At 45.1% G+C, this 18,959-nt stretch overlaps 8 protein-coding genes across 10 annotated transcripts; 3 read left to right on the forward strand and 5 right to left on the reverse strand.

Moving 5' to 3' along the window:
* Positions 1 to 14: 14 nt before the first annotated feature.
* Positions 15 to 1,447, reverse strand: ATPsynB (ATP synthase subunit b, mitochondrial). The gene is made up of 3 exons (XM_017232806.3): positions 1,292 to 1,447; positions 626 to 960; positions 15 to 513 (listed from the first exon to the last, which is right to left on the reverse strand). Exons 1-3 carry the CDS (start codon positions 1,317 to 1,319, stop codon positions 139 to 141), a joined length of 738 nt encoding a protein of 245 aa, XP_017088295.1. The 5' UTR covers positions 1,320 to 1,447; the 3' UTR covers positions 15 to 138.
* A 114-nt stretch (positions 1,448 to 1,561) lies between these two features.
* Naa60 (N-alpha-acetyltransferase 60) lies at positions 1,562 to 4,247 on the reverse strand. 3 transcript variants are annotated; one of them, XM_017232860.3, is made up of 6 exons: positions 3,645 to 4,244; positions 3,328 to 3,445; positions 3,024 to 3,188; positions 2,740 to 2,960; positions 2,512 to 2,622; positions 1,562 to 2,413 (listed from the first exon to the last, which is right to left on the reverse strand). In XM_017232860.3, the coding sequence occupies exons 1-6, from the start codon at positions 3,659 to 3,661 to the stop codon at positions 2,281 to 2,283; spliced, it is 765 nt and encodes a 254-aa protein (XP_017088349.2). In that variant the 5' UTR covers positions 3,662 to 4,244; the 3' UTR covers positions 1,562 to 2,280. The 3 variants fall into 3 exon arrangements, with proteins under 3 accessions (XP_017088349.2, XP_017088348.2, XP_070136208.1); XM_017232859.3 differs by having other exon boundaries at positions 2,740 to 3,188; positions 3,645 to 4,247; XM_070280107.1 differs by having other exon boundaries at positions 2,296 to 2,622; positions 2,740 to 3,188; positions 3,645 to 4,246.
* Positions 4,248 to 4,456: 209 nt separating this feature from the next.
* defl (Integrator complex subunit 7) lies at positions 4,457 to 7,664 on the reverse strand. Its single transcript, XM_017232858.3, has 2 exons — positions 6,081 to 7,664; positions 4,457 to 6,025 (listed from the first exon to the last, which is right to left on the reverse strand). Exons 1-2 carry the CDS (start codon positions 7,551 to 7,553, stop codon positions 4,493 to 4,495), a joined length of 3,006 nt encoding a protein of 1,001 aa, XP_017088347.2. The 5' UTR covers positions 7,554 to 7,664; the 3' UTR covers positions 4,457 to 4,492.
* Positions 7,665 to 7,725: 61 nt separating this feature from the next.
* On the forward strand, positions 7,726 to 10,647 carry nbs (nibrin). The gene is made up of 4 exons (XM_017232850.3): positions 7,726 to 7,835; positions 7,899 to 8,708; positions 8,762 to 10,434; positions 10,493 to 10,647. Exons 1-4 carry the CDS (start codon positions 7,817 to 7,819, stop codon positions 10,571 to 10,573), a joined length of 2,583 nt encoding a protein of 860 aa, XP_017088339.2. The 5' UTR covers positions 7,726 to 7,816; the 3' UTR covers positions 10,574 to 10,647.
* On the reverse strand, positions 10,593 to 11,763 carry LOC108119591 (uncharacterized). The gene is made up of 2 exons (XM_017232849.3): positions 11,588 to 11,763; positions 10,593 to 11,527 (listed from the first exon to the last, which is right to left on the reverse strand). Exons 1-2 carry the CDS (start codon positions 11,670 to 11,672, stop codon positions 10,593 to 10,595), a joined length of 1,020 nt encoding a protein of 339 aa, XP_017088338.2. The 5' UTR covers positions 11,673 to 11,763.
* Positions 11,764 to 11,817: 54 nt separating this feature from the next.
* LOC108119590 (nucleolin) lies at positions 11,818 to 12,931 on the forward strand. Its single transcript, XM_017232848.3, has one exon. The coding sequence runs from the start codon at positions 11,834 to 11,836 to the stop codon at positions 12,887 to 12,889; it is 1,056 nt and encodes a 351-aa protein (XP_017088337.2). The 5' UTR covers positions 11,818 to 11,833; the 3' UTR covers positions 12,890 to 12,931.
* A 638-nt stretch (positions 12,932 to 13,569) lies between these two features.
* Positions 13,570 to 15,899, reverse strand: vsg (visgun). The gene is made up of 3 exons (XM_043214007.2): positions 15,753 to 15,899; positions 15,466 to 15,641; positions 13,570 to 14,918 (listed from the first exon to the last, which is right to left on the reverse strand). Exons 2-3 carry the CDS (start codon positions 15,536 to 15,538, stop codon positions 14,458 to 14,460), a joined length of 534 nt encoding a protein of 177 aa, XP_043069942.1. The 5' UTR covers positions 15,539 to 15,641; positions 15,753 to 15,899; the 3' UTR covers positions 13,570 to 14,457.
* Positions 15,900 to 16,252: 353 nt separating this feature from the next.
* SH3PX1 (sorting nexin 33-like protein SH3PX1) lies at positions 16,253 to 18,700 on the forward strand. The gene is made up of 3 exons (XM_017232865.3): positions 16,253 to 17,138; positions 17,475 to 18,127; positions 18,189 to 18,700. The coding sequence occupies exons 1-3, from the start codon at positions 16,407 to 16,409 to the stop codon at positions 18,478 to 18,480; spliced, it is 1,677 nt and encodes a 558-aa protein (XP_017088354.2). The 5' UTR covers positions 16,253 to 16,406; the 3' UTR covers positions 18,481 to 18,700.
* Positions 18,701 to 18,959: the final 259 nt, after the last annotated feature.

Below are 18,959 nucleotides of genomic sequence, written 5' to 3' on the forward strand. Positions count from 1 at the left end.
TTCACAAAATAATGTTTTCAGACACAGATTGTTCAAAGATATATTGGATCGATTTATCATCTTGCGGGCATATTCCATATGGTTGCTGCGTCTCGAATGGGTTTTAATTTACAATTTAACAACTAAAACTCGAGTCGTTTAAGCGGACTTGACACGCAGGGCCAGAGCACTCAGGTCAGCAATGCACTTGTTGAGGGTCTCCTTCTCCTGCTGGGGCGAGATGCTGGCCAGCACGTTGCTGGTGATCCAGTTGACCATGTGCTTCTGGTTCAAACGGCGCTCGACGTGACGGCACTCCACCTGGTAGTCCAGGCGGCGCTTCACCTCAGAGTAGACGTTCATGGCACGCTCACGGAAAGCGGCCTCCAGCTGCAAGGCAATGTTCTCCTTCTTGGCCTCCATCAGCAGCAGGGCACCATCAGCACGCCACTGCTCCTTCTTCTCGGCCTCAATGGCGTCGGACAGCACCTTGAGTTCGGCTTCGCGTCCCTCCTTCCACTCAGCCTCGATTTTCTGCAAATTGGAGATGATATTAGCATCTTGAACTTATTGGAAACATAAATAGCATCAAACCACTATGGGAAGAGGGTTTTGGAGGGGGTCCTCGGTTTAATCTATTACTTACATCGATTTCGCCATCAGCCCACTTGGCAATCACTGGGCCGAGTTTCTTGACGGCGATAACGGCCATGATGCCAAGGGACAGACCGCTGTAGTACTCGTGCTCCATGACGTAGATTTCCTTGGAGCACAAGTAGGTGATCAGACCCACGCCGAAAGTGTAGGGTCCGGTGACACCGGTCTTGTTGTAGAAGAACTGGAACCACTCCTCAGGAATGAAGCCCAGGCGAACCTTGCCAGGGTGCTCTGGACGCTGGCGGCGTTCGACGGCACCACCGGCGGGCGAAGCGGCGGCAGCAGCAGCCGACCGGGTGGCGGCCACGGTCAAGGGGCGCTGGGCTGAAAATGCAAAAATCTCGATTAGTATTATTCCATTTTTGGCACTGCTTGATGACGTATAGGAATATCTTTGACGCGGTTGGATAAATCCATGATTCTCCACTTCAAAAACTACCACATAAAGATGTCCTTTAACTGTTTTGTTTGGATTTGCAAAAATTCAGCCGTTTTGACGTATACGGTGGGTGATTACATAAACCACGATGTCCCACGACTTTGCAATGCCGTAACAATTTTTACGGGCGTCGCGAACCGCAGTTTTAAGCACCAGCCGGGAACTTGTTGTAAGCAGCAGTCGATTTGCAGTTTTTTCACCAGTTTTTAAGCTTACCTGTGAGAAGAGCGGCTCTCGAGAACATTTTTGCAGGCAGTTGCGACGAATTTATGCTACTAAATTGCCCCCGAATCGACAGTTCACAATAGTAATCTACGAATGACAAGTGATACCAGGGCTACCAGATCGACTGAATGTGACAGATAAAAAGCCGTGTTTTACAACACTATTGTGTGTGGCGCCGAAATTTAAGCTTATTTTCAAACTTAACAAGATGGTCCTTTTCGTACTTAATTTCATAACCATCCATCTATTTATAAAAACCAATTTTTTAACTTTACAAGTTTTTATTAAAAAATATTACAATTTGCTAGATAAATTGTGCCTAACATAATCAATTTTAGCTGTGAAACAATATGCATTAAAATACTTTTACAAAATACTATAGAAACAGCGAACAGAGGTGTTTTAAAAAGGTTTTATGCTTTAGGTCGGGGTTTTCATTAACTGGCTTTCATATAACATTATTTTGTTCTCAGTTCAAAGCTATTTGCGTGAAGATTTCATAAATTAGGTATTAAAGCATGAGCATCTTTGTTGTAGGTTGTCGCTAAACTAAATGACTGTCTTGTGCGTGGAACTTAAAACGTACATAAAAAAGGATAAACACGCATTCAATAGAAAATCAAAATTAAAAAAATTCAAAATCACTCGGCATTTTAAAACAAAACATATGACTATTTACAGCAGTGAACAGATAGATATCATTTTAAACGTAATAATACACTTATCGAATTATTTTACAACTTTAAACTTATGGTTCTGTTGTTGTTCTTTGCTAGATCTTTTCTCTCTCCGCACTTTGTATAAAAACGTAATGGTTCTGCGGATGTTGCCTAACATTCATAATGAAGGTGTGTCTGAGTGGGTGCGTGTACATATGCATATATATAGATGTGTGTAACAGAATGACATAATGCTAACACTGCTATCGTTATAGACTCGAAAGGAAGTGAAGGATTACCGGTTGTGCAACGGTCCCAGGCTCAATCGATGAAATTAAAACGCGTCAACAGCTTATGGTAGAACCAGCGTACAACCTGCTGAACCCGACCGGCCACCCACGCGCACAGGCTGCTCGTGTGCCGCACCTTGGAAGCGTAGTGCTTGATGTGATCTGTGCAGTAGAGAGTTAAGAAGGCAACCAAAAGTATAGGGAAATCAGAAAAATAAAAATGAACAAAGCAACCCATGATAGGTATTTTTGAAAAGGATATAATAGTGTCCAGGGCGGGTGGCCGCCGTTAATATAGTTCACATAGGTGAAACCGTCCTTGCCCTTGCCCCGAATATTGTAGTAGTAGGGCAGGAAAGAGTGAAGCGTAAATCTGGAAAGTAAAACGGAGCGGAAGTTAATAGATTCGGCACACGCAACTTTGTTAAGGATAGACAAAACGATTAAAGAAAGAGCTATGCTAGTTCATCCCCGCAGGGTCAGCAGATACCTTCTCTTCTCGTAGAAAAATATGGCAGGTTGGTTGGTGGTCAGCGTGTGGAGGAAGATGGCCTTTACCGAATGCCGCTCAGCCGTCGTCAGGTGGTTCATTAGCGCGTCCAGCAACAGCGACCCGATCCCGTTCCTCCGATGCGAGCGATGCACACCCAGCGACAGAATATAGCCAACGTCAGCGGTGCGACCCATCGAGTCCGGCAGGATGCCCTTGTCCTGCATGGGAAAACCGCTCAGCCTGGTGTACAACTCATCACTATCACTCATATTGGCTATTACCTCCTTATTAACATTTCGATACGGTTTGATTTCGGCAACGATTAAACCAATTATGGCCAGATTATAAACAGCCGCCAGCGCAAAGAAGCGCGTGCTAGAGGTAATATCCTCGTACCATGAGAGTGGATAGTCGATTGGAAACCATTCTTGGCACAGCTGCCGCACCTGAAACGAGTGTCGGTAGATAGAGAGTGCAATCTGTGACGATCAGCCGTGCTCTGGCGATCAAATAACTTTAAGGTTTCTTCATTAATACAGAACAGAGCACGGCTGTATCTTTCCGGCTGATCGAGAGCCCACTCACCTCTGTCAGGTCATCGGGTACCAGAAAGCGTAGCTGGACATCATTTATGGAGCACAGAGGTACGTGATCGCAGTCCACACGCGTACTGTCGCTGGGCGGCGCACTGTGTTTATTGTAGCTAATTGAGACGCCATTACAAAGTGCCGAAAACGAATGGTAATGTTCATGATCATTGTGTTAGTGGTTTACCGATTTCACTTGCATAATCCGAAGCGTCGCGCCAATAGATAAACAAAGCTCCATTGACGCCAGACTCAACATTATGCCAGGCCGCTCCACTTTGCGACGTGGTGCAGCGATAACAAACAGATACTCACAGCGTGAATTGTGCCATCCTATTGTCCCACTGCTGCGGCTGCTGCTTCTCTGTCCAATTAGACCAATTATGTCCATTTATTGCACCACCGTCTCCTTTGCCGCTGACGCTGCCGTAGCCACCGCCACCGCCCGAACAGGTTAAGTGCGGAATCTTGTCAAGCGGAGCCCTCCGGGTGTATAGTTGAGTTTGGTGCGTGTTTTCGGGTGTGCTCTCAATTGGTTTTAATTAAAATTTACATTCGTCTCCGAGGGCGAAGTGTTTGGATTCGAAGGGAAGCGAGGGGAACGGAACCACTTGCTCTGGATCTGATCTGAAGTGATGTCGTGATGGTCTAGTGCCTGTGGGAAAGCATCCGGGTATCCGTTACAACTCTGCTCCGCTCGTCTTGCATGCCGTTGCTGCTGTCCGCTGGTCAGAAAACGCATCGCCCCACGAAATCATCCTGGCTCATAAACTCAAGTCACTATGCTTTCCCTCTTTATTGTGTGTGGGACTCGAGGGGTCCCCGGCTTTCCAGGTATCCTTGTCAATGGCGGTGCTAGTTTCCACCCAAGCCAGTATAGAATATCCCCGTATCTGATGTTATTATGTACGAGCAATTAAAACAAATTCCAATATTATTAAAAAAAAAATTAAACTAGTGATGTGGTGGAAACAGTGTTGCTAACGTATGCACAAGCCCATAAGAATTTTTCAACACAGGAAAAATATCTCAACCGTATTGCACGACCCATAGCTTATATCGACAATGAGCGCCAAAGTTTAAAATAAGAATTTAGATTTTTAAATATTTTAATGAGTTTAATCTTTTATTACAAATATTTCGAACTAGCCTATGTACATGGTTTAAAACCTCCTCGTCTGACCAACCGCTTGCGAGGTACTCGGGGCAGGAGCCGTTTGCTTGGCGGGATCCTCCAAAACCCGTACCATCATCGAAGACTTGGGTCCAGTGCACCAGGTTATTCCGTTCTCATCCACCACAAAAGTCTCCAGGGTAACCTGGAAGTGCCCGCCACTGGAAATGGGTAGCAGGAAGCTGCCGGAAAGGAAATCGCGCTGCGGCTTTACAATCTGGTTGAGCGTCACGGTATCGTTAGCTCCAGACTTCGGTAGCTCTTGGACTGATCTTGGCGGGGGAGTAATAAGTTGGGAGGTAAGACTTAGTTGCACCGACTCAACGCGTCGGAAGTGCTTTTTCTGTTTGCTGAAATGTTGGAGGACTCCTTCTACCTTGATCACGAGATTACTGCCAGATTGCACGTTTACGGGCTCGGTGGCGCTTCTAGGCTGCGGACTTACGGATAACTTAATCTGTGTCGATTGCAGGATCTGGAAGAAGTAACGAGGCAGACACAGAGGTGTCTTGGTAATTATCTCAATCTGTGCTATAATGACGTCGAGGTGGCGGTTGCTTATTGTTTTAGCGTTGGCTGGTTCCTGCGGCAAGTTCTTTTGCATTTGCTCCATTCGCTGACAACTGGCTGCAAAATAGCGAGTTTCCGGATGATCTCCAGTGGTCAGAAACACAGGAGGTTCCGGGGGTGTGGCATAGCAAATTGATTCAATAATGTGGGCGAACAAAGCGCATTGAAACTCGGCAACCTCTAAGAATTCCAAAGTCACATGATCGGCATCAAATGAAGATTTGTAGAGCCTGGCGTAGGTTTCCTCGCAGGCTTTCAGTGCTTTGACCAACTTGCGCAATTGGTTTGTGACATGGCCAAACTTTTGCAGGTAATCCCTGGAGTTCTGAGCCAAGCTTCCAGCGATGGCCGGTGGTGGGACAATCACTTGGGCATTCTTCACAGTAACCGCTAGGTGAAGGGTCTGCAGAAACTGAGCACGGATCTTCAGATACTCCAGCTGAAAGGTGCACGGGTGCTGGGGCGACGAGCATGCTCGCAAGCTAGCCAATGCCTGTTGGTAAAGATTGCTGGCAGCCTCCAATCGCTTCATCAGCGGCATTACTGGTTCTGGTGCAGCTTTTGGTGCATAATTTTCCCTCATTTGAGCATAATCGACTCCGTAGTTTAGAATGCACTCCGCCTGGGAAATCTGCGAGAGGGCTAGCAAAAAATAGTGCATGTGATCGCTGATTACGATCTGGGAAACCTTAGTGTAAATATGGGCAGCCACATAGTGGTGACCATAGCGACTAGCAGTGCGTGCGATCCTGTATAGCGTCCAGCAGTTTAGTCTGCCCAAGCACTTTTCAAAGCACTGAACAATCTTTTGCGGGAGATAGCAGCCCATGGTGGTTTGAAGAACCAGAGCACTAAGAATCTCCACAGTTCGCAGCTGATCGCAGTTTTCCTGGTCAATAATGGTGTTTAGTTTGTGCAAAATGAGCGGTAGACGGGCCAACATGGGATTAACCTATAAAATAATGGATTATAAGAATATTTTGAAAGATTTTTAATAATTTGTTTACCTTTGGCGGCGGCAACTCGTCAATATCCATAGCATTTTCATCAACCATTAAACCTTCTGTTGTGGAAAAGGCATACTTCCTCAACTGAAAGTGTTCACAAAGACCCACCAAAGCCTCGCAAATAAGCTCGGCGTTGGCTGGCGGGTAGACTACCTTGTCGCCCAAGGTATTTGTCACGATTTCGATGAAGGACGTTCCAAATTCAGCATTCGCTTGAGTGATTCTGATGCCGTATGTGAGGACCCTTCGCAGATCACGCGTGCACTCGGCCCGACGAGCTGTACTTAACAGCAATCCCTCCATGTGAAGGTTGACTATGTGAAGGATATCCTCAATTTCATTGGTATTCTCGCGTTTTTTTATTCCATAAGCTACTAGCACCGATAGAACAGCCATGGCCTGCGTGGCTGTGGTGTAATCATCTAACTTGCTAATGCACTGAATGCACAGCCGAAGAAGCGCCCCTCGATGCTCGCGAAGCAGCTGCTGGCAAGTCAAGGGACACTCGCTTAGCTTCAGCAAAATGGAGAGGAAGAGAAACTGCTCCTGGGAATTGGTGCAGGCCCCAAATCTTCCGATAAGCGCTTCAATAGCCGGCTTGGGCCAGGCGTGCACACTTTGCTTTCCGGCTAGTTCGTTAAAGGATCTCAGAACTTGAATTCGCACTGGCGTCCTTAGATCCTGCATAAAATCCAGCAGAACCTCCAGTTGCCCTGGGACTCCTACCAGCGTTCGAGAAGATAACTGTGTTAAGGTATCTATAATGGCCACCACAAAGCTCTGAGCCGGATATTTGGGCAAAAGGTCCATGCATAACCTGCTGACTAAAGCAGCTGTGTTGGCATCGTGATGCATGTGCCGCAGAACCGGGATTAGAAGTAGCTTCATCGGAACGGGCACCTGCAGGGACTCGATCATGTCGGAGATCTTGGCGCACATACTAATAGCGAATGAGCTTGATTGAGCAGCGAAGCAACTGCTGGCGTAAATCGCAGCCTCTACTTCGACGGTATCGTGGCTATCTAGGGCTCTTCGAATGGCATGGTGGACCTGTTGCTTCTCGGGAATAACTCGTGAAACTGCGCCCAAAGTCCGCAGGAGTAAGGCTCGAGCCACAGGATCGTTCGAGTGCATTACCATGAAGATGCGCCTTACAAAGTTGTCAATGTTAAGGATCTTGTCCAGATGATTCTCACTCTGCTGGCAGACTCTCAAAACCCAGAAGCGTAGAAGATTCGATCCACTCACAAAGAACTCGGCGAGCTTGATGAACGAAGAGTTGATTAGAATGGGAAACGGGTACTTCTCGAATAGACGTGGAAAGCGGACGATCGCCTCACACTGGATACCCTGCTTGGCGCTCCGTAATCCTTTGTCCAGTTCCATGAGCACCGCATTGGAATCGTGCTCATTTTCATTGAGGAAACTCTCGTTAAAGGTGCTAACTCTTGTGCCGGTTAGGTGTGCCATCATGGAAGGTGTTTCCACTCACAATAATTGAAATAATTGTGTTATTTTTTAATTTTATCCACAACAATAATTGTAAACAAACCGGCTGACAGAAATCTTCTTCTTTTCTTCAATCTTCTTTAGCTATCGATATTCTACTGCCATTTAAACTATCGATAACCAAATCGATGAAAGCTGGTATTTTAATGTATGGTATGTGCCCGCCTAGTCTACGGTCTTCTTGAACAATTTATCTATGTTTGTAATTTCGTGATTTTATTTAAATTATGTTCGTCCTAACAAAAGGCAAGTTTTAATAACATTATTATTGGACATTTTCATCATTGAACTACTCTCCATGTCCCTCAGATAATGAAAAGTTCGTGTTGTTGCCCAACAAACCTGTTTACACCGTTGGCCGTCAAGCCACAGATTTGATTATCAAGGAGGACCTCAGTGTCAGTCGCACTCATGTCAAGTTCCACCTGCCAGATGAAGAAGATGCTAGCCTCAAAATTGAGGATCTTGGCTCCAGATATGGCACCTTTATTTTCTCCGGAAGCACTAATGAAGCGAAAAAAGTGGCTCCAAAACAATTGACTCCTATTCCTGTGGGAATAAGAGTGCGATTTGGCGGCACGACGAGTATTTGGAAAGTGACGCAGTTGAAAATATTAACCACTACTTCCTCATTGGGTCAAGAGGAGGTTCAGGATCTGGTGGCACTGCTGAGACCTTTGGGGGGCGCTGTAACATCTGCCTGGACCGAGGGGTGCTCACACCTCACCATGAACGGAGCTTCAGTTACTGTGAAGCTGTTGCACGCAATGTTGGAGAACAAACCCATTGTGACGGTTGCCTACTGGCGAGATATGCTAAAGACGGCGCAACGTATTCACGTAAAGGAAGGATGGCCCCAGCCAGAGGACTACCAGCCCCCCAATTTGGATGTTAAGTGGAGGCCCGAGCGCACCCGACTCTTTGCTGGAAAAACGTTCATATTTATGCACCGCAAACACATCGACATGTATGGATCAGTCGTGCAAAAAGCTGGAGCCGCCTGCAAGGATCTAAATAATGGCGTGCGCAAGACATTCTTAACCAGAAAGAATGTTATAGTGGTCCAGTACGTGCCTTCAACACAGTCCCAGTCCACAGAATCTGTTAATTTTGTTATAGGTGGGTAACCATAACTGAAATTGGAACTTTTTTAAATCTATTTTTTTATATAGACACTCTGGAGCAGGCTGGACTGCGGATTATCCAGGAGTATGAGATTGGAATGGCTTTGATCAACTGCTCCATCGCCGAGTTCTGTAATCCGCTTCACAAGTTAAGCAATGACTCAATGCCCACCACTGAGTCTATGACATCCTCGATCGCGCTTAACTCCTCTATCCTGGCACCCAACACGGAACGAAGCGAACGTCAATCGATTCCTGCATTTACATCGGAACTAACAGTTCCAGAATCCGATGCCTATGAAATGGATGAATCAGAAGATCAAAGTGCAAAAAAGGTAATGGCAAAACGATGTCATGCCTCAATTTCCAAGTCTTCGGATGATGAGGTGGTAAATAATGTCAAACGAGCCAGGTCGAGTATTCAAGAAGAACCAAAGATTCGAAACAAAAATCCAATAATGATCGAGTCCTCTGATGAGGAGGAATCCCCGAAACCCCCACCGCCAGTTCAAAAAAGGGAATTGGCGAAGAAAAACAAACCAGTATATGTAGACTCTTCCGATGAAGAAAACTCTCCTGCTGCAGAGAAAGAAAAAGAAATTGAGAAGAAGAAGGAGGTGACCCGGTCACCAGCCACCCGGTCGTCATCTCGCTTGAATGCCGACAACAAAACTACAAATATAACGAAAACATTGCCGGCAAAAACACCCGCAGTACTTGAAAGAAAGAATATAACTAACGAACCGCCTAAAAATCCAACAATTAAACCCAAATCCAGTACAGTTCTCACAGTAGCTTCAGATGATTATGATGATGAAGAGCTATTCCAATTCAGTAAACCTTCCGAAGAGCCAACAGAATCCAGCAATGTGGCGAAACCTGTTTCCAGGACCAACACCAGGACCAAAAATCCAACAACTAAACCCAAATCCAGTACAGTTCTCACAGTAGCTTCAGATGATGATGATGAAGAGCTATTTCAATTTAGTACACCTTCCGAAGAGCCAAAAGAATCCAGAAATCAGGCTAAATCAGGCCAGGTTTCCAGGTCCAATACCAGCTCTAGGATAAGTGTTGCAAACTTTTTGGAAAAATCCCAACCACAAGAACCCCGGCCTTCAAATTCGCAATCCCAGCTCCAGTCGCAAACTCAACCTCGTAAGCGTCTACGACTGGAACCCTTGAATGAAAGCGACAGCGATGATGGCGAAAATCTCTTTAATTTTGCTGGCAGTAAAAAGAAAAAGAGAAATCATGAGGAGGAGGCCAAAAACGATTCCAACGAAGGCTTTTTCAACTTTAACTCGAATACTGAAGTAGATCAGGATTTCATACCCACTGAACCCTTTCCATCGAAAGTTGAAAACAAGTCGATGTCAAAGTATGTGGTGCCGCAGCGAAAGGAGGTGCCTAAAAAGGTGGACGTGAGTGGATGGTTGTCGGGCAGCAGGCTGCACCAGACCATCAAATCGGAGGCGAATGTCAGCTTGGATGGAGGCGAGAATCTCGAAGTGAAACTTGAAAAATCCATCAAAGAAGATCCAGATGAGGAAAATGACAACAAAGCCAACTTGAAGTGGGAAATGTCCATGAAGGATAGCATTCAGGTGAAAATGTGTAGCCTTAATATTTCCAATCGCTCACAGGACGAGCTAGATGCTCCACTCGAGACTTATGAAAGCAAATATGCCGACCACAAGAACTTTAAAAAGTTTGTCAAGGTATGTAGGTGGTTCTGATGTTCCTTAGGAGATTATACAAATTTTAACTTATTTTTAGACTTCCAATTTACACCTCCGCGCCCCGATTGCTCCTCTGAAACGCCTCCAGCTGGCAGATGGATTTGTGACCTGTATTTAAGTACTTGACCTTCACATATTTATTTAATTTTGCTAACAACAAATTTACTAAATAAACTCAAAGCTTTAGCCGGATCCTTGGGCAGTTTTTGGTGGAAAAGTTTTTGGGCTGCGAGCCACTCGTGCTTGGGGATCTTTTTCGTGAAGCAGTCTTCCGGCAGTGGATTCTGCTTCCTTGCCTTCGATTCACGGGCAATAAATCTTTGGGCATCCTCCACAGTGGCCAGCGCATCCTCGTTGAAAATGATCTTGGGGGTCTCTTTCCGAGCAATAACCACACCAACGTCGGATTTGGACTTTTGCACGCGGGTTATCACTTCTTTGGGATTCAGAAGCACAGTCTGGGGTTTTTCATCCTTAGCTTCGTTTTGTGGTGTTCCTATAGGATCCAGATTGTCTGGCAATTCTTGATTTCCTCCCAAGAACTTGTGATTTTTCACCTTCGGAAAGCTTTCCCTGTGTAACCTTAAGTTGTTATACAGGAGCGCACTCTGAGTAGCCTGGTGAGCACTCAGTTTTTTTATTTTTGCGATCGCAGCAATCAGCAGCACGGTAAAGTCCATGAAGAAGTTGCTCCTTAGCAGTTTGGTGAAATAGGCGGCTGCCGTGAGGCAACACTCTCCAATGCGTTTATGCAAATAATAAAATCCCAATAGTCGGACAAGGATAAACTCAAAGCTACTTTGGGTTGGCAGTGCGCCCTCCACATCATCAGCGTAGACATCCGGCAAGGATCCTCGAAACTGTTCCAGATCTCGGTACAAATCCAAACGTAGTAGACGGCACAGAGCGGAGTTTAGTTTACAGATGGCTCTGAATCCAGGCATGTTCCGGAAGGAGTTCTTTCGGCGAGTCATTAGGCGACCTATCAATGCTGCTGTTTCATCAAAGTCTTTGGAATCCTGGCCACCCATCTGTTGCAGGAACTTGTTGATAGCCGCAAACACATTTTTGGCTGTGCATCAGAAAAAATGTTATTAAAAGGTTTGTTTTAATTCAATGTATTCAAACCTACCAAAAGCTGTATTCTCCACTTCAATAGTCACTAGGGGCGGTTTTTTTAATTCAAAATCATTCCAAAAACATTGATCCTGGGCCATGCTGAATAAAAATGTAAATAATAATAGGACTGTCCACTTGTTGAAGGCAGATTTTCCAGCTGTTGATTTTGTTGGGATTAATGTCTTGAGAAGTTATGGTCTCACTAGCGGTACACGTGCGAAGAAGAATTTAAAACATTGAGGCATTGTAATTATAAATTATGAAGAAAAAGCAAGTTGAAAGCGATTCAGAGGAGGACCAGCTGCAGGCTGAGGACTCAGATGCATCTGGGGTGGAGGCGGAGGAGGAGGAGGACCTTCAGGAAGAAGACACTGAGGACGAGTTGGATTTGGGAGCCAGTTCTACGGAGTCCGACGAAGATTCCGACGAGGAATCACCGGAAGATGAAGCTCCCAAGAGCAAGGAAGAGCAGATTAACGAAAAGATTCATGCCAAATACGAACAGCTAAAAGGCACCCGTCTATATGTTTGTTTTCCCCAAAAATTACCGCTGGATGTGGAGGAATTCAATGCGAAGGTTAAGGCCCTTCATCCGTTGGTGGTGAAATCCACAAAACCGCGTCAGAAACATGCCCGTTTCTGTTTGGTTAACTTCGGATCCCCCGAAAACCGTGACAAAGCCTACGAGGATATCAAATCGTCCATCCAAAATGATCCAAAGTTCAAGGGATTATTCGTTTCGCTGCCAAAAACCGAGTCCGATGATTTTGTCAATGAACTTGTAACGAAGAAGCAACTGTCGCAGGAGAAAAAGCGCACAAAGTCGCGTATGAAGCGGGCTACGAAACTGCTGAAGAAGAAGGGAACCTTCACCACGTCCATTGTTATTACAAACCTACCGAAAACAAGCTCGGTGGCGCAAGTGCGCCAATTGTTCGCCGACGCAGTTGACATTCAAATACGACCCGGTAAGGGCAAGTTCAGGGAGTTCAGTGCGGCGACCGTAACCTTGCCAACCTCACACGATGCACGCTTGGCCATCAAAAAGAAGTTGAGCCTTTCGGGCACGGAACTAATACTTCGCTTCAACACTGCAAACAAGCGGAAACCGAAAGATAAACTCAAACAAAAAGCGGATAAGGGTAAATCCCCGCAAAAGAAACAAAAGCAAAAGGAAAAAGATACCAAGAAAGCAGAAACAGAAAAAGGGGATTCCCCTAAAAAGAAGAAAGCCAATCCGAAACGCAAGGCCGATGGAGGAGATATCAAAAAAATCAACACACCGAAAAAGATGAAAAAACTAACCGCAGAATAGCAATAATTAATGTTCCCTAATTTTAATAAAGACTCCTACGTTTAAAAACAAATATGGTACTTCTTCTCCACCTGTTAAGATATGCTTAGATCACTTAATTTTTAAAATATTTATTATCGTACACGATATACAGACATAGATATATTTATATATATATATATATATATTTAGCAAGCCGGCTGAGTGATTTTTTCTGGATATACATAGACTGGTTATTTTTTAGCTTATATATTTATGAGATTTTCATGTGCACCGAGTTCATGTTCGTAAACTTGAGGGGGTGTTGTTTCTTGTGTTCTCGATTTGTAGCTTCAAAGGTGTATTTTGTATCCAACAGTAAGCGGGTAGGGTAGATAAGGGTTATTCATATGTTTAGTTTTTCAATCCTAGTACAAAATATTCAACATTTGCGTATTAGCAAGTATTTAACGTGGGCACGAGGGCTAGCTAGCACAGCTCTCCATCTATATTTAAATTTCATACAATCGAATAGCTTATCCTGTTGCTGTGCATCGTGTCTCGCTTTATTGATTTTTTTTGTTTTGTTTGTTTGCAATACCACAAGCCCCGTGCGGGTCAAAGGAGAATCGATAAGTGGGCGACGCAAATATGGGGGGAAACGTAATATTATAAAAATGCATACAATGATGAAGAAAAAAATATATAGAAACGCGTTTCCGTTTGTTTAGCTCGTTTAGGTAGTAATTATCCTTATTTCCTATAATGAATTGAGTTTTTTTTTTTGTTTTAGTTTTTCAAAATAGTGTAAATACAATAAAAATTTATATATTTCTCCATTCGTAGCTCTCAATGAATTTCAGAAACAGCAATCATTCAACCACATTACTATATTATTATTCATATGCTGTTTCCACTTCTGTTCCATTCACATCTCGCTATCAAGCAGTCTCACATATTTGCTGTTATTTGTTCGGTCTCCTCCTCATCCTCGTCCTCATCCTCGCCCATCGGTTCTCCGGTCTCTTGGATAATGTCACATTCCTCCGTCCTCTGCCGCCCTTGGATCATTTTTAAAAGCTATAAGGCGTTTACATCCGCTCAAGTTTCTGATAAACTGGTGTTTGCGATTTACATAAAAAAAAAGAAAGATATATCCTCGCATATTTTGTTCATAAAAGACATACAAGTTCATTTAATGTGCAGCTGATAAGAAATGTAAGATGAATCATGAGCCTGCTCCTATATTTTTAGCTGTCAGGGTTATCGGGAAGTTATTTAGAAAGATTGGGGGCTCTTTGGATAGTAATAATATTGTAATAATAGTGTGTAAATTACGTGTGCAGCAGCCGATCCCGGGCGCCGCCATCATTGCCACTACCCGATTTGGAGTTTGATTTCGAGCTGGAGATGCTGTAGTTGGCGGATGATGGCGGCGGCGGAGGCGGCTGTGCCGGCGGTGAGCGCAACGGAATGGACGGCTGCACAAACCGTACTCGTTCCGCATCCCCATCTACATCTGGATCCGTTCCACCGGTACTGTTGCCGGCCGCTGCAGCCGCCGCCGCTCCGGCTGCCGCGTTGAAGGCCGATGTGAACGCGGTGGCGGCTCAAAGGGTGTGGTAATTTCGCTCGTTGTGAGCCTTGTAGAACTTGTAGGCCACCAATCCAATGGCCAGCAGACCAAGGGTCAGCACAATGCCACCAACAAATGAAGATCCATCGAATCTGCGGCACGGCTGCGGCTCTGGCGCCGGTGTGGTGGATGTGTGCGGCGGTGGTGTGGTGGTCGTTGTGTTTGGAGCTGCAGTTGTAGTTGTTGTTGTTGTGGTGGTGGCTGGAGTTGTTGTGGTCGTCTTCTCCGTGGTAGTCGTAGCCGGCGTAGTCGTAGTCGTTGTAGTGGGAGTGGTTGTAGTTGGTTTTGTGGTGGTAGGCGTTGTCGTTGGAACCGTGGTAGCCGGAGTGGTTGAGGATGTTGTGGTGGTAGCCGGTGTCGTGGTGTTCTTATCATCGGGAACCGTTACCGGAATAGTTGTACCTTCGGTTGTTGTTGTTGTTGTTGGGGTGGTGACTACAAAAATTGTGATAAACAGAAATTATGTCAGCCAAGTAATCAATTTTCAAAGCAATAGTACGGCAAAAAAAAAGGATCCAAAAAGAAGGACACCCCGAGCGGATTGATGAGCCTGTCGGTTTGTTGAATTACCTTTCAGTCTTATGCTGACAATATTTTTAGAGCTTTACATTGGTTGATTTACTCTGCCATGACATCACCCAAACAAATAGAGAGTTTCAAGATAAATATATTTGATTACATGTATGGATAGCCTCATTTTAAAGTGCATACAAAGGGTATGAACTCAAGGGAGCACTTTTTTCAGGATTGCAATTCTCACACTTCTTTTTCTTTACCTAGGGTATTACCCCAAAATAAAAATTGAATAAATTGGGCAGGTATTGATATTCGATTTGATTATTTACCCCACGGGTTTGGCATTTAAAAAAAAAAAAAGCCCCAAACCCATACAGCGATAATGTTTTGCCACACGGACACCACATACGGTCGTGTGTGAGTGGACATAATTGAGTATTCTTTTGCAAATTAATGTAATTCTTACCTTCATCGCACAAATTGGCGGAGAAGAGGCCCACAAACAGACACAAGATAAGGAATTTCGCCTGCCGATTCATGGTGTTAAGAATATATATATATATATTTATGTATATATATTGTTTATTTTCCAAAGATGAAGTATCTGCGCGATTCGGTTGCGACGTGTTATGGCTGCTGTTGCTGCGTAAAAAAAAATATGGTTCCAATATGAAGATTATGATTTTGCGGCAAATTCTATTGACCTGCAGTATTGCACAATTGACTCTATAGCAGAGCTCTGTTTTTGCTCACCCACAATTAAAGCAACGCGCAATTGAAGAATGAATAATCTTCGACACGACAGATTTTTTTTATGCACTTTGCAGGGCCCTGCCAACTCGACTATATCGACGAATCCCGATACATCGGCTGACAGCTGGTGTTTTCATTCCGTTATGGATTCGTCAGCCCTGGCTTATAAATCAATTGTTTTAGAAGGACAAATAAAAAAAAGTAAATAAACAATAATGATTTTAGATTTATTTTGCACTCTTTTTAGTCGTATTTTATCAACGCGAGAGTTTAGGAAGGTATTACATTTATAGGGGAATCCCCGTGGCAAAATTGTTTATCCTTTTTTTTTTAGTTAAAAAAAAAACAATAAAACAATACAAATTATTAAATTTTGAAGAAAAATACCAATTTCTATTAGAAGAATCGAATAAATCCCTGTAAAGAAATTTTAATAAACATTAAACAGCTGAAAGCACCGGATTAAATCCAGAGTAGAAATCTGGCTAACGCCTATTTGATAACAGTTGGCCACACTACACCCAATTGGTGATTCAGATTTTGAGGGCAGACTTATTTTCCACTTCATTTTTATGGCCCCTTTGTATAAGGGTTTCGAAATTTCGTAAAGGAGCTAAGCAGAGCAGTACAGGAAGTGGAAAACCAGCTAGAAAGATGACCTCGTACGTACGGGCTATGTACGACTTCAGCGGCGAGCCGGGCTCCTCTGAGTTGTCGATCGTCACGGGCGAGGTTCTCTCGGTGACGCGCAGTGACGTTGGCGAGGGATGGTGGGAGGGTAAAAATGTCCGCGGTCAGGTCGGGCTTTTTCCCGCTGCCTACGTCGAGGTCCTGTCCGCCGCAGAGGCCCAGAAGCTGAACTCCAGTGGAGCTGCAGCAGTGCCCCAAGTTCCTGATCCTTTTGCCACCTCCCCACCGCCACGCTATGATCAGACGGCTGAAGATTGGGACGATGACGACGACTGGAGTGATGACAATGACACATACTCGGAGATTGGACAGGGAGCGCAAAAGGTACAAGCTACCGGGGCGACATCAGCCCGAATTGGAGACTATGACCACAAAACGCTGCCAGGACCGCCCAACGATGACACGCAATCATTGGCTTCGGCTGCAGGCACAGGAGCTGGTGCCTCCGGGACCGTGAAGAAGGGCATGTTCGCCAAGAGCTCTGACTCATATATACTCGGCCTGTCCAACACCACAGAGAAGATTCCAGAAAGCGAATTGGCGTACATCACCCAGGTGGAAGATACCATCTACCAGTGGACGAAAAACCAATCTCCCTACTCTGTTGTGGTGGCTAGCCCGAAGAAGGAGTCCAAATTCAAGGGGATGAAGACGTTTATTGCCTACCAGCTGACGCCTAGTTTCAACAACATATCCGTAAGTTCACTCCGCTATCGCTGTGATTAACAACACAATACGATAAAGCTCCCCCTCATATTTCGCTGTTGTGTTGATAATTTGTGGCTTGTTTTTCGCTACCCTCTGTCAAGGGTAATTTGGGCTTAGGCCTCATTCTGCCCCAAAATGGGTAACCAACGTAGAATATTTCTCTCTTTGTTGAACTATTCTTTGGCACCTTTGTTCTTTGTTGAGAAATGGCCTACGTCGTGATTGCTTCTGCTACTGTATTGGAAGTTGACCGCAGCCCCCCTGTTTTCGTGACACATTTCATAATTAATTACTCATATCTAATCTGGTTTTCCCTTTCGTTAGGTGTCGCGTCGCTATAAACACTTTGACTGGTTGCACGAGCGGCTGGTGGACAAGTTCGCCCTGATCCCGGTACCACCGCTGCCCGACAAGCAGATCTCCGGTCGATATGAGGAACAGTTTGTGGAGCATCGGCGTGTCCAGTTGCAGGAGTTCGTCGACTGGGTGTGCCGTCACCCGGTTATGTCGAAGTGCGAGGTGTGGTACCATTTCCTAACGTGTCGAGACGAAAAGATATGGAAATCGGGCAAGCGCAAGGCGGAAAGGGATCCCTATATGGGAGTCAACTACTGCCTGGCCATCTTCCCGCCGGACAGGCATATATTGCCCTCCGTAATCGAGACACCGCTGGAGACCGGCATACAGTTCATCCACAGCATGGATGCGGCTGTACGCAATCTAAACAACATTTCCAATGACATGGCCAAGCGGTCGTTGGTGCAGAGCAAAAAAGAATTCCAGCGCATCGGTGATGGGCTATCGGACTTGGCGAAGGCATTGGGCATCGACGAGCGGCGTGCACCCACCCGTAACGCCATGCCACTCTCCGAAAGCGTTGGTCGCATCGGAGGCATCTTTATCGGTATTGGCCAGACTTTTGGCGAGCAGGCGAAATACGACTGGATCCCACTCTCCGATCGGCTTCACATTTACAGGTAAGCTTCTATTATTTAATTAAGCTACTAGTTTGATTTTACGATATTGTTTGGCTTTTAGGGGCGTTCTCAACTGCTTTCCGGACATCTTCTCCACGCACAAGGGCGCTATTCAGAAGCGCAAGGACTGCCAGCGCTCCCACGACGAGGGCAAGATGAGCAATCCCCAGCTGCAAGATGTCAACCGGCGCACAGACGTCGTCACCTACACGGTGATGGCAGAGCTAACTCATTTTAAAAGCGAACGCGACACCCATCTGAAGCAGACCCTGAAGACCTTTATTAACGAGCAGATTAAGTTCTACCAGGGCGTGGTGGCGCGCCTGCAAGAGGCGGCCCGTCAGATTGAGTAGCTTGACCTACGAGAGACCTGGAGATCGTCAGGGATCCGGCAGCACAAAGAAGGGAGAAACAAAGAAATCAACCACACAGGCACACACTTCCACAGATACAGATGGTACCACTGATGATACTAAATAGCTGAAAACATTCGCACGCGTGCATTTCAAATGCTTTAGGAGGAACTCTTATTTTAAGCGTGGTTTTAACTGACCGTTTCAAAAACCCTAAAAACCCTAAACAAAAAAAATATTCAATAATGTTGTTTGTAAGTAAAAAAAGTTGCGTATTTATACAGAAATTAACGTTTATATGCCTATTATACACTGAACTTGAAAATCAAATATAATTATATTTATACAAAAGCACTTGAAGATCTCCATACTTACATGTATTACTCTCCACGCACACTGACGCACTGACTCATCGTCGGAAGAGCCATCTACAAGCTCTGGAATTCTTCTGGAAGAACAAAGAAAGGAAGACGATCGTT

This window comes from Drosophila bipectinata, chromosome 3L (genome assembly GCF_030179905.1).
Source record: "Drosophila bipectinata strain 14024-0381.07 chromosome 3L, DbipHiC1v2, whole genome shotgun sequence".
NCBI classification, from domain to species: Eukaryota; Metazoa; Arthropoda; class Insecta; order Diptera; family Drosophilidae; genus Drosophila; species Drosophila bipectinata.

What these genes read in the sequence shown, in the direction of transcription:
- LOC108119590 (XM_017232848.3), top strand. Translation starts at nt 11,834, where the DNA reads ATGAAGAAAAAGCAAGTTGAAAGCGATTCAGAGGAGGACCAGCTGCAG.
- SH3PX1 (XM_017232865.3), top strand. Translation starts at nt 16,407, where the DNA reads ATGACCTCGTACGTACGGGCTATGTACGACTTCAGCGGCGAGCCGGGC. An exon ending in CTAGTTTCAACAACATATCC is followed by an intron (nt 17,139 to 17,474) that starts GTAAGTTCACTC and finishes CCCTTTCGTTAG; the next exon opens with GTGTCGCGTCGCTATAAACA. An exon ending in GATCGGCTTCACATTTACAG is followed by an intron (nt 18,128 to 18,188) that starts GTAAGCTTCTAT and finishes TTTGGCTTTTAG; the next exon opens with GGGCGTTCTCAACTGCTTTC.
- LOC108119591 (XM_017232849.3), bottom strand. Translation starts at nt 11,672, where the DNA reads ATGGCCCAGGATCAATGTTTTTGGAATGATTTTGAATTAAAAAAACCG. An exon ending in AGTGGAGAATACAGCTTTTG is followed by an intron (nt 11,528 to 11,587) that starts GTAGGTTTGAAT and finishes TCTGATGCACAG; the next exon opens with CCAAAAATGTGTTTGCGGCT.
- vsg (XM_043214007.2), bottom strand. Translation starts at nt 15,538, where the DNA reads ATGAATCGGCAGGCGAAATTCCTTATCTTGTGTCTGTTTGTGGGCCTC. An exon ending in CGCCAATTTGTGCGATGAAG is followed by an intron (nt 14,919 to 15,465) that starts GTAAGAATTACA and finishes CAATTTTTGTAG; the next exon opens with TCACCACCCCAACAACAACA.
- nbs (XM_017232850.3), top strand. An exon ending in ATCTGTTAATTTTGTTATAG is followed by an intron (nt 8,709 to 8,761) that starts GTGGGTAACCAT and finishes TTTTTTATATAG; the next exon opens with ACACTCTGGAGCAGGCTGGA. An exon ending in ACTTTAAAAAGTTTGTCAAG is followed by an intron (nt 10,435 to 10,492) that starts GTATGTAGGTGG and finishes ACTTATTTTTAG; the next exon opens with ACTTCCAATTTACACCTCCG.
- defl (XM_017232858.3), bottom strand. Translation starts at nt 7,553, where the DNA reads ATGATGGCACACCTAACCGGCACAAGAGTTAGCACCTTTAACGAGAGT. An exon ending in ACGAGTTGCCGCCGCCAAAG is followed by an intron (nt 6,026 to 6,080) that starts GTAAACAAATTA and finishes ATTATTTTATAG; the next exon opens with GTTAATCCCATGTTGGCCCG.
- Naa60 (XM_017232859.3), bottom strand. An exon ending in TACCCGATGACCTGACAGAG is followed by an intron (nt 3,189 to 3,327) that starts GTGAGTGGGCTC and finishes CACTCGTTTCAG; the next exon opens with GTGCGGCAGCTGTGCCAAGA. An exon ending in CACCCGCCCTGGACACTATT is followed by an intron (nt 2,414 to 2,511) that starts ATATCCTTTTCA and finishes TCTCTACTGCAC; the next exon opens with AGATCACATCAAGCACTACG.
- ATPsynB (XM_017232806.3), bottom strand. Translation starts at nt 1,319, where the DNA reads ATGTTCTCGAGAGCCGCTCTTCTCACAG. An exon ending in GAGAGCCGCTCTTCTCACAG is followed by an intron (nt 961 to 1,291) that starts GTAAGCTTAAAA and finishes TTGCATTTTCAG; the next exon opens with CCCAGCGCCCCTTGACCGTG. An exon ending in GGGCTGATGGCGAAATCGAT is followed by an intron (nt 514 to 625) that starts GTAAGTAATAGA and finishes TCCAATTTGCAG; the next exon opens with AAAATCGAGGCTGAGTGGAA.